This window comes from Dipodomys spectabilis, unplaced genomic scaffold (genome assembly GCF_019054845.1).
Source record: "Dipodomys spectabilis isolate Male_0828 unplaced genomic scaffold, ASM1905484v1 ptg000780l, whole genome shotgun sequence".
Taxonomy (NCBI): domain Eukaryota; kingdom Metazoa; phylum Chordata; class Mammalia; order Rodentia; family Heteromyidae; genus Dipodomys; species Dipodomys spectabilis.
In genome coordinates this window covers 1-12056 of record NW_024871457.1, presented here as the reverse complement: position 1 = coordinate 12056, position 12056 = coordinate 1, and the positions used below count along the sequence as shown (strand labels likewise).

Genomic DNA, 12056 nt, shown 5'->3' with positions numbered 1-12056 from the left:
TAGCCAAAACAAAAAGAAAACCATGACCTGTTCCATGTAATGGAAACAGAAACAGAAATATCTTCTTCCTACAAATACTATCAGGAATAACCTTGAACCATGGATTCCATGACACAGTCTCTAATAATCACCTTGTTCTTTCACATAAAGTGAGTTAAGGACTTCAGTTGCACATAAACAGGACATTCTGTTTTAAACCACAAAACATCAGACATCAAAAATTAGTATTGCTCATAAAACTGAATGCAGCTCAATTTTATTCTGGTTTCTGTTAGGAAGCACATGCATCCCCTCAGCTCATGTTGGAAAAGCAGACATGTTAGCTAAAAGGACAGTGTGTGGCCACTGCCATGTCACCAGCATCCTTACCATTACCCATTACCTTAACCATACAAAGAGCATCACAGGCAGTATTATCACCATTTCTGTAAAATACCTTGACTCTCATGAAAAGAATATATTCTACATTTTACCAATTCAAAAAACATATTTTTTAAAAATAAGGTTCACTGTGGCTCAAGTGGTAGAGTACTCGCCTTGAGCTGATGAGCGCAGCGATAGCACCGAGGCCCAGAGTTCAAGCCCCACGACCAACAAAAAAAAAATTTACAAACAACAACAACAACAAAAAATAAGGTGTGTGCTTTGAAAGAAACATAAGCAGTTTATTTAGGATTACAAAATGATATAAGCATGTGGTTGCTGACAAAGGTGTTATATAAAGAAGAAACACAAGAAATCAGCTAGACCAACTCCCAGCATTACATGGAATAAGAGACTCAATTAAATTCATGAGTGTTTGGTTCTAATCTCAATATTTACACATTAACTTAAAGAGTCATTTCTTTAAATTATTTTCTTTTAACTCTTTGAGGATGTTCCACTAAGAGATTGTACTACTTTGTAACAGTGAAACAGCCCTTGAGCTCCCAAAGGCTAGGGGTAAAAAGTATTTCTCAGAAGTCATTTTCTATGGAAAATTTTGAGGAAAATTAAATTGGTTTATATATGTAGTACACCTTTGTACAACTCTTTAAAAAATAAGTAATCCCAAATAAAGTGAATCAAATTCTACTGAATGAAATGGTGGACATGAAAGCATTTAAATATGCAACTGACCGTTAAATTAATGTATCTCCTCCCTTTCCCTTCCCTTCAGACCACTTACTATTTGCTTTTGCATTGCTAGCTTTTTTTAATTAAGTAACAATATTACTAGCATAGAGATTTGATTTATCACTGGGCAACAAAAGAATTGGCTTTTGATTTCTGATATATCTTGATAAGAAAATAAACTCAAGCCACAGACTTTCATCTTCATAGAGCAGTAACACAATTTCACATTATTGTAAACAGATAATTTCACCTACACACAAAAATAAGACATTAAAATACCATGTTTGAAATGTAGATTGAAAAGGCCTGCTTAAGTGTTGGACCTATAACTTTAAGTCAGTTTTACTGTGATAGATTGAAATTGAAAATTTTTTAAGCTTTTAAATTCAATAGCACATATCTGAGTAACATAATGGACTTACATTACTTTCTCTTTAAAATTAATATCTTCCAATATCAATGTTTAGTATATTCAATTTATGTGGCTACCGAAAAAGGAAACAAGTTTAACAGAGTCTAGAGTTATTTACAGAATTTTATAAATGGTGTGGGTATATATCAGGATGATAATAAAATTGTGTTAAACATGATTGTTTATAATAATATTCAAAAAGTAGAGGTTACTTTCTTTACAACTACTCCCTTCTACTATGCCTTGCAAATATCCAAACTTTTTTTTTTTTTTTTGGGTCTGGTCGTGGGGCCTGAACTCTGGGCCTGGGCGCTGTCCCTCAGCTCTTCAGCTCAAGGCTAACGCTCTACCACTTCCAGCTCCACTTGCAGCTTTTTTCTTTTTGCTTATGTGGTGCTGAGGAATCGAACCCAGGGCCTCAGGCATGCAAGGCAAGCGCTCTACCACTGAGCCACCTTCCCAGCCCCTATCCAAACATTTTTATGTGTTACATATATCAATGCTTGAATGTCCACTCATTTTTTAAAATAACATGCATAAATAATATAATAACATGCTTCTAAGTACGCCTTACCATATCATCTGCCAAAGTTTTTATTTGAATGTTCTATTTTGCCAGAAGGAAATAAACAAGAAGAAATACCAGTCAGATAAAAAGAAATTCATAGATCAAACAACACGATAATAATGATGAACTTTACTTTTGTCAACTTAAATAGTAAAAAAAAAAAAATTAGGAAGTTTAACATATAATCAATAAATCCTTTATCAAAAAAACTAATTCAGAGAGTAAAAACAAAGTGGTTTTTTTTTTTTTGGGGGGGGGGGTCGGTCCTGGGGCCTGAACTCTGGGCGCTGTCCCTCAGCTCTTCAGCTGAAGGCTAGCACTCTACCACTTGAGCGTCAGCCCCACTTCCGGCTTTTTCTGCTTATGTGGTGCTGAGGAATCGAACCCAGGGCCTCATGCATGCAAGGCAAGCACTCTACCACAACTTCCCAGGCCACAAAGTTTATTTTTAAAAGGGGGAGCTCTCTATTTGTTTTTAAATATAGCTACTAAGATCCTAAAGCTGAATCTGGATCAAATATCACAAGCAAAAACAACAAAATCACAGGCCCTTCTAGGGCTTTTTTTTAAGTTTTATAATAAATAATAATGTTTTAATGACACCTAAATTTATAGAACAAAATGTGAATAACAGGGAAAATGTCATATTCAACAGTGACAAAACTAAATGTTGTCATTCCATTATGTATGTTAATTTCTCAAAATCTCTCAGTATTTTGCATGTGGCTTTCTACTTCCTAATAGTGTACCCAGAATCCTTAGAGATTGTGTTTTCATATTACTAAATAAACTAATAGAAACTATAAAACTATCAAATTAATGACTCATAGACAGCATAACATACCACTACTTGGAGAACTGCAACACAACAAAACTAAAGCAATTCATAAGGTATTTCAAATCCTACAATAACATATAAGCAGAATAAAGTGCACTTCAGATATAATCATGTATTGCTTTGATGGTGGTATATGTTTGGAGACATGCATTAAAAGTGATTTCATTATTATACAAACATCAGAGAATATACTTAAACGAAGATGTGATACAATGTTATGGGACCACCGTGTGTGTGTGTGTGTGTGTGTGTGTGTGTGTGTGTGTGTGTGTGTGTGTGTGTGTGTGTGTGTGTGTGTGTGTGTGTGTGTATCATGCCATGGTTGACTGAAAATTACTATGCAGCACATGAATGTAGAGTGAAGTTTAAGTTAAGAGCTATGATTTAAAAAATAGCCAGATTTTGAAAAATTATGTTAGGAATTAAATTTAACCCTTCTGCTATAGTCCTCATACACTGTGTTTTACAAAAGTAGATGGGTAATGTGTATTGATTTGAGCATGGGTGTTCATACCCTTCTTTACTAACAAAAATCATCTCTTACTAGAGAGAATTATTGAGGAAGAACTGCATGATGTCAGGAGCTCAGAAAATTATCTTCAAATACCTTCAGTTTCCTCAGAAACCTGAAATTCTAACCTCCGCACTGTGTCTTCAACACAATCCCGAATCAAACTTTACTGCTAGACCAAAAGGAAAGTGCAGGGGGGGGGGGGGGGGCTCTTTATATCAGAACAGAAACCATTTTAAAGAAGGATGAGTTCCCCCTAGGGCTTTCCTTTATCAGCGATTTTCTCTTTAGTTTCTTAGGTAGTTCCACAAAGCCCTTATGGGCCACAAGCTTCATGGTTTCTTATAATGCAGAAACAGAAAAAAAATCATGGCAAAGTATCAAAAGGGCCTGAAATAACCCAGCCACTATCCCGATATGGGCCTGTCCACCTGGATTTTTGAGACAGATTATATCACTATTTGAGCAACTTCAGCTTTCCTTTTTTTCCCATCATCTGGGGCTATAAACTCAAGATTGGAAACATCTGTATTTTCAAAGCAGAAATATGAATTAGAGGGAAATGTGATTTGCTTTAATCAAATCCCAAAAGTTAAGGTACACATATGTCAGAAATACTTCAAACCTGTATGTCAGAAAGAATTACTTCAAACCTGTACCTTACTCAAACACATCTTGACAATTTAATCATAGGAGGAAAACTGAGGTGGGGGATGAGGGGAGATTGCTATCAATAAGTCCACCTTGTCCTATTGGAAGAGACTCCAATCTTCTCTCTGCACTATTTCAATCTTTTTTGGAATTAGCATATTTGGGGACACAGTAAACCACACATCATGGACAACTACAACTGGGTGGAATCTGAGATAACCTGGGAAAACCTCTCATTCTATGAATAAGAAAGTAACATGCATACTAATAATACTACCTGCATTCCATTTGTATATGCTTAAAACTTCAGTGTTACTGGTCTCCTTCCTCTCCATTCCCTACAGCCAAGCAGCTAGTAGTCCAGTCCCACTGAAATCTTACTACAACCCCCCCCCCCCCAAAAAAAGAATCAAGTTCAAATATGATCAGCTCTTTAAATTTCTATAGTAACCTTCCACAGCCTGTCTCTCTGCTTCTACCTTCACAGTCATACAGTTAATCTTGATCATAAGAAAGTAAGAGCCGACAAATCGAAAACCAAAGTCAGATCAAGCCACTCCTTTGGGAAAAACCTTGCAATAGCTCTTTATTTGCACTCTCAGTACAAGTCAATGTGGTACAATAGCTTTCAAGGACGTATGGCTTACACACAACCTGGATACCTCTGCTCCCACTGTTTACACTGATTACATCACTGCTCCCAAATAAGGCAGTCAACCACAGACAGTAGGCTCTTCCCTTAAGCTTGGAACGTTCTTTCTATTATCTATATGACTTCCTCTCTCACCCCTTACAGGTGTTTGCTCAGTTAGATCTATCTAGTAGGAAATAGGAAGAAACATGGGTTTCTTCCACATGTTCCCACTACTTCTGACCTGATTGTGCTCTTTTCCTTTCTTTAAATAGGCCTTAACATACCAAACATTATTTGCAATTTATTTTGCTTAATTTTTTTTGTGAAAATACAGAGGGGTTACAATTACATGGGCAAGGTAATGAGTACATTTCTTATCAAGCATTGTTGCCTCCTCATTTATACTTATTTATTGTTAGTTTTCCTTGCTAAAAGTATGAACTATCCAAGGACTGGGATTTTTGTGTGTTTGGTTCTGGGGTGTAGCCCTAATGCTTAGAGTAGTGGCTGGTCCACTGAAGTTCAATAAAGACTATGAATCTCATATTCCCATTCATAAATATCCAATGCCTCACTTCCCTAGCATGTGCAAGGGTTGGGTTCAATCTCTCACACCAAACACACACACACACACACACACACACACACACACACACACAAAATATACTTTCCTTTATAATTATGTTTTTCCAGGTTAAGCACCTAAATATTGGATGCCTATAGTTAAGTGCATCTCAAGCTACAAAGAAGTAAACACTATGGATTTTATTCCTGATTACAAACTATGGAGCTACTAAGGAGTTTAAAAAAGTAAATAATTTTTTAAAATTTGAAAAAGACATAGGTGACCAAAATAATCTTTATTAAAATCACATCCTTGGATTAAAAGCACTGATTAAGGTCATTTTACTCAGTTCTTATTATGCAAATCTAATGATAATTGTCATTACAATTGAGAGCATATTGCACCAATAGTATAGTGACCATTTATTTTCATTAAAATCAAGTTTGGTAAAGCAATCAGACTGTGCATTAGTCAAGCAAGCTGAGTTTATTAAACTTCATTTATGATCAGGCATACTAAATAGAATTAGTACAGTATTATGAGAGTATTGTATAATTATAAAAGTATCACTCTAGAGTCTCAACCCCTTAAGAATAATTGCAATGCAAGAGACCATTATTGCAAGAAAATTAAGTTTTAATTTTCTCAATCAGGCAAAAATTAACAAAAACAGCAAGATGTAAAGAGTCAACTCTCTGATGGCTAATCTTACATAATAATACAATGTTTTATAAATATTGTGCAATTACTCTAGTACCACAGAAATTGGGCAACTAAATTGCATATAATACAAATGCTTCTCCATCAACTCAAAAACTCTGGCACAGTATTTGACAATTTTCTTCTGTTTTAAAGAAAATCACTAAGTTGGTAATTACGACAAAGATGCTTTAAGCATCCTACTCTCCAAAAGGGTTGGGGCAACAGAACACAGGAAACACACATTTAACTCAATTGAATACGTATTTGCATATCTACTAAGCATCTATTCAGAGCTGGGCATCAGAATTACAATGCTAAGCAAGGTAAACATGTCTTCTTCCTTTACAGAATTACAGTGTAGTTATAAAAAAAAAAAAAAACAGAAGAATGAAAGCACAATCACAAGAAAAGATTCTGTGACCTACATATACTTAACCAAAGTTAGAAAAAACTTGAAGGGCAATGACCAACACCAACCATTGATTCAGGGTTTGATTTCTCAGAATGACATCTCTGCCAATACCTGCCAGCAGATCTGTGGTTGTCATAGAAGGAAACAGGATTCAAAGACTTACCCCTCCCCCCCCCCCACCCCCCCCCACCCCCCCCCCCTCCCCCCCCCCCCCCCCCCCCCCCCCCGCAACTTCTCATGTGCTATACACTGAACCATCAAAACCAGTACGACCAATCAGGACAATGAAACCACCTACCTGGTCACCAAGCTATACAACCTGTGTGAGCAGTGAAATATTTTATTATAAAAGCTTGTGTCAGCCGAATGCCTCTCAAGTGTGCTTATCTCACCAAGAATGGTATCTATAATCTGACATTTCAAACCGAGCTCAGTGTAGAAGTTTTGCTCTAAAATGACAGGAGGAAAAAAATAAAATAAAATAAAAATGACAGGAGGAAAAAAATTTGAGCTTTCATAATCAAATACTGACTATATTTCAAATTACTCTCCAAACACTCTTCGATCTCCTTTCTAACAGTGAGGAGCATTTTCAGAAATTCACACATCATCTGAGGCACTGTTGTCCTCAATCACAATTAGCACTTATTAATAGAAAGTAGATCAAATAATAGTGTTCTAGGAATGGGAATTTAAAGAGAAATGCCCTCAAATATCAAATGCTCAGTAATTGGGAAGATGAAATTACAGACACGAGGGCTGGGAATGTGGCTTAGAAGTAGAGGGTTTGCCTAACATGCAAAGTAGAGGGTTTGCCTAACATGCATAAAGCCCTGGGTTCAATTCCTCGGTACCACATAAACAGAAAAGGCCAGAAGTGGCACTGTGGCTCAAGTGGTAGAGTGCTAATCTTGAGCAAAAGAAGCTCGGGGCCCGTGCCCAGACCCTGAGTTCAAGCTCCAGGACAGGACTGGCAAAAGAAAAAAGAAATTGTGGACACTAAGCTCTGATTCTCTACATTGTTCTGCTATTGTTCATTTTATTTTAGTAGAACAATGCTTTTATGCTTTTGTTAACTATAAGCACATCATCTCAGAAATACTGCCAAATCAAAGCCTCAATTTTTAACCCACCAGAGTGTTTTGCTATCACACATGAAAATCCTTTCCATCATTCCTATGATAAGAAAAACTTCCTTTGGGGACTTTCTTCTAAAAATGCCCCTTTAAATTGGCAAAGAACAAAATCTTTATGTTCAAGAGATTAAATATGACATCATAGTACAGTTTTCTTTAGGAAGCAAAGGACTGTTACTTAACTGGATTAATTTTGTTTGTTTTTATTTTAGTCTGTCCTAAAAAAAATATGCTCAATATTGAATTGCCATAAACTTGCCATAAACTTGTCATGAGTGGTGAATGTGGTGTGAGAAACCAGTAGTCTTGGAAAATAGCTCAACAAATGTATGACTGATAGTAAAGCCTTCAAAATAATTTCACTGGAGGAAGTCACTTATTACCTTAGTATAGTAGTAAACACAAATGTAGAAATAGTCAAGCTTTTAACTAGAAGTAGCTTTTTCTTGAAGTATAGAAATATTTGTTTGCTTTGTACAAAACCATTTCAAATAGAAAAAAATGTTTGGACATGAAAGCACTTGTTTCTTACTCTAGGAATAATGAACAAGAGGGATGAAAAACCAGCCTTATGCAAATATACATGTTTCAAAATCCAGCAGGACTTTGTACATAACAGATACACTTAGATCAATGAGGTACTCAAGTGAGATTCAATAGTTGATAAATTTTTACAGTTTGTAAAGAAAAACAAGAGGAATGAATCAACCAACTAGCAATCAAGTGCCCATTTCACAGCCAGCCCAAGATGGCACAAAGGAGTGAAGGCTGGATTCTTCAGTTAAGGCACTGAGAATCTAACAAGGGAATGAAAATTAACTACTTTAAAACAAGTAGATAGCCAGGTACTGAGCGACCAAGTAGATAGCCAGGTACTGGTGGCTCATACCTGTAATCCTTAGGAGGCTGAGATCTGAGGATTGTAGTTCAAAGCCAGCCAAGGCAGAAAAAGCCCATGGGATTCTTATCTCCAAATAATCACCCAAAAACCAAAAGGGGAGCTGTGGGTCAAGTGGTAGAGTGCTAGAGTTGAGCACAAAAGCTCAGGGACAGTGCCCAGGCACTGAGTTCAAAGCCCATGACCAACAAAATCAGAAACAAAAATAAAAGTAGATATTTAAATGCTAACCTATGAAGTTCTAAGGTTTGAAGCTTCCTTGCTCCCCAGACCTCATTTACATTGTTCAGTCTTACCACCCTCACAGCACCAACCACTATTTGAAGTAACATTGTTATTTACTTGTTTGTGTCCTAGTTTCTAGAGAACAAATTCCATCACAGAAGACACCTTAACTGTTTTACTCACCTTTCTGATCTCTAACACTTAGAACAATACTTTGCACACAACACCTGCTCAAATATTTGGTGAAAAATTCATTTAGGTACCACAAAATTCAAGGAAGAAACATAAATAGAACTTCATTGAGAAACTATGTAAGAACTATGCCCTGATTGTTGGCTAGAAAGAGCAAAGAGGGAAGTCAGAGAAAGAGCCTCTTCACCATTTTAATTTGAGGAAGTTGAGGGGGTAGACTGACTAAAAGAAAAGATATAAGTAGGAAAGCATTAAATTTGAGTATGTTCATTGAGTCAGATTAGAAGCAGCCTGACAAACCACTAGATTTCATGCCATCAGTATCCTGATTTTCTGTTTCTCAAACAGGCATGAGGAAGGTTTTAGAAAGCTAACTTTGGGTGGTACAGGTCCATAATCTTTTACCTGAAACTCTTGAAGAGAGATAAGTTTTAGAAGTCAGAAGGTTTTATGATTTTGAAAGGAATATGATCTGTACAGCCTACATTACAAAATATAATTGGTAGGCTATGGAACAGCATACTGATTCAAATACATTCATGGTTAGCAGAGAAACATGAATGCTCCACAAAACAAGATCAATCAGTCAAGAATACACATAGCATCAAGAAGGCCAGTTTGTGGCCAAATTATTAAAGTCCATTTTGCATGCTTTCTGATTTTAGAATTGCAAAAGAGTTATGGGCCTGCAATATTCAGCACTGAATAGCACAAAACAAAACAAAAACAGTTTCTATTTTTACTGAGAATTTCTTTCATCAAGTACTATTTTAAAAGCTTTAAGATGATTTCCATTAAATAGGAGTAGGCACTGTTCCATTTCATATTTGCATTTTGATTAGCATTTAGGTCTGACCAGACCCCCCCAAGCTCTAAAATTGTTAACTACATTCTAAAATCTGCATTGAAAAGTAAGCTCAGTGCTTTTTTTTTTTTTGCAAGGCGGGGGGGGGGGGGGGGGGGGGGGGGGGGGGGGGAGTGTTGGTAGTGGGTCTTTGAACTCTGGACTTGGGCACAGTTCCTGTGCTCCTCAGCTCAAGGCGAACACACTATCACTTGAGCCACAGCACCACTTTCAGTTTTCTAGTGGCTAAATGGAGATGAGACTCTCATGGACTTTCCTGCTCAGGCTGGCTTTGAAACCTGATCTTCAGATCTCAGCCTCCTGAGTAACTAGGATTACAGGCATGAGCCACAGGCACCGGCTTTTTTTTTTTTTTTAAATCAGTCTGGGGTCTTTGAGACTCTCTCCCTCCCTCCCTCCCTCCTTTCCTCTTTTTGTGGAGGTATAGAGAAGGTTGGTTGTTCCTTTTAGACAGCTCTCACTGAGGAGCCCAGGCTGACCTCATAGTCAGCATCCACCTCCTGCCTCAGTTTCTAGAGTGCTTGGATTCATAGTTTGAGCCACAGTTTCCATTTCTCTGAGTCCCCACTGTGCCATCCTATTTTTTGCACTGTTTCTTTTTTTTTTTTGCACTGTTTCTAATATGAAGTAAGCAATGGAATATGTGATGACTGATTAAATTGGGGCTAGGAGCAGAGACAGAAAGAGAATGTGATCTAGTTGTGAGATGATCAGGGCTCAGATTAGGATGGGTGGCAATAAGAATACAAGGCTGTTATGTTAGTATATGTATTTTATTTAAAATTACACTTGTTTTTGAAGCAATGTACCCAGACATATGATTGTTGTTTGTATTAAATAGAGTAATTTAAATATATGTGGTTGTGATTACTGTTTTTCCAACACAAAAATAACCTCTAAATGGCTATGATTATCACTCTGGAGATTCTTATCTCACAATGACTTGCCATGTATCTACTTCAAGTAGCTTTTACAAATAACCACACCATTTAGTTTTCTGATGTACCTGCAAAATTAATTTGACAAAAACAAAATGATTCACTCCTTTAAAAATTCAGGAGTATGAAGCACCTAAAACTGAAAATTATACCTGAATTGTGACTACAGTTATTTTTGTAACATAGTTTTTGTAGGAAAATAATATATAGACGCAACCAACAATTTACTATCAAAATCAGTGCTTAAAAACTGTTATTTATGAATATGCTACCAACTCTCAGGGGACATGGGAATATGCTCCCATCTCAGGAGAGTCAAATCTGAAAGTTGATAGGTATAACAGTTACTTAACTCCTGTGACATATGGGTATAATGGTATAACTCATTTTAAAAATGCTTTCCAAACTAAAAGTAGACAGCTCATCCCTCACAGAAAGCATCATAGCTTATTTGAACTCCCAAAGAAACAACTTTTAAAGCAACTAAATATTCTATTTCAATTTTAAAAGCATTAAGCAAACTATGATTTTCTGATAGGCAAAAATAATTTTAGTTTTTAGAAAGCTTACAAAGGGGCTTTTAAAACAAATTGGTATTAATAAAAATCATTAAATTGTGTAAACTACATTTTTCCAAAAACGGACCTTAAGATTGTATGCTGGGTAATAATATCTCTGTCAAAACTTTTTGGCCTCAGGGTGTTATTTTGGTTTATTTTGTTTTGTTCACTTAGTCTTAATTTGAGTAAAGAATTCCTTTCTAGCCCAGCACTGATGGCTCACGCCTATAATCCTAGCTCTTCAGGAGGCTGAGATCTGAGGATTGTGGTTCAAAGCCAGCCTGGGCAGGAAGAAACATGAGACTCTTATCTACAATAAAACCACCAGAAAACCAGAAGTGGCACTGTGGCTCAAGTGGTAGAGCAGTAAGCCTTGAGTTGAAGAGCTGAGGGACAGCGGCCAAGCCCAGAGTTCAAGCCCCATGACCAACAAAAACAAAAAAAAAAAAAGAAAAGAAAAAAAGAATTCCTTTCTGAGATAGTGACACAATTTTGTCAAAATAACAGAGAATACATTTGAGAAATACAAAATGTTAATTTATGCCAGTATATACTGCAGATATAACGAATTAAAAGTTTAAATTATTTGACTTTTTACTTTAAGCAAAGGCAGAACTTTTTGTTTATTCTGATAGATCTCCTCCAAGTTCATCTACCTCTTAATTCTCTAATTTTCACTATTGACTATCTGACCAACTGAGGGGGATAAAGAACTGCAAATAAATTTGTACTCATGGCTGGCTCTACATTGCATGTGATACACACATTCACTGAATCAGTTACAAAAATGAAAAATAATGAGCTATTTGTACAGTACAAGCAACCTAAAACCT

The 12056-nt window shown here is 36.4% G+C and overlaps 1 protein-coding gene across 1 annotated transcript in view; it reads right to left on the bottom strand.

The window, feature by feature from the left end:
- Positions 1-2143, bottom strand: part of LOC122102256 (protein diaphanous homolog 2-like) — a gene marked incomplete at its 3' end in the record, with an annotated part of 91499 nt that extends 89356 nt beyond the window's left edge. The window contains exon 1 of the mRNA XM_042672870.1: positions 2103-2143. Coding sequence (XP_042528804.1) covers positions 2103-2105 — 3 coding nt within the window. The remainder of the gene's footprint in view (positions 1-2102) is intronic.
- Positions 2144-12056: the final 9913 nt, after the last annotated feature.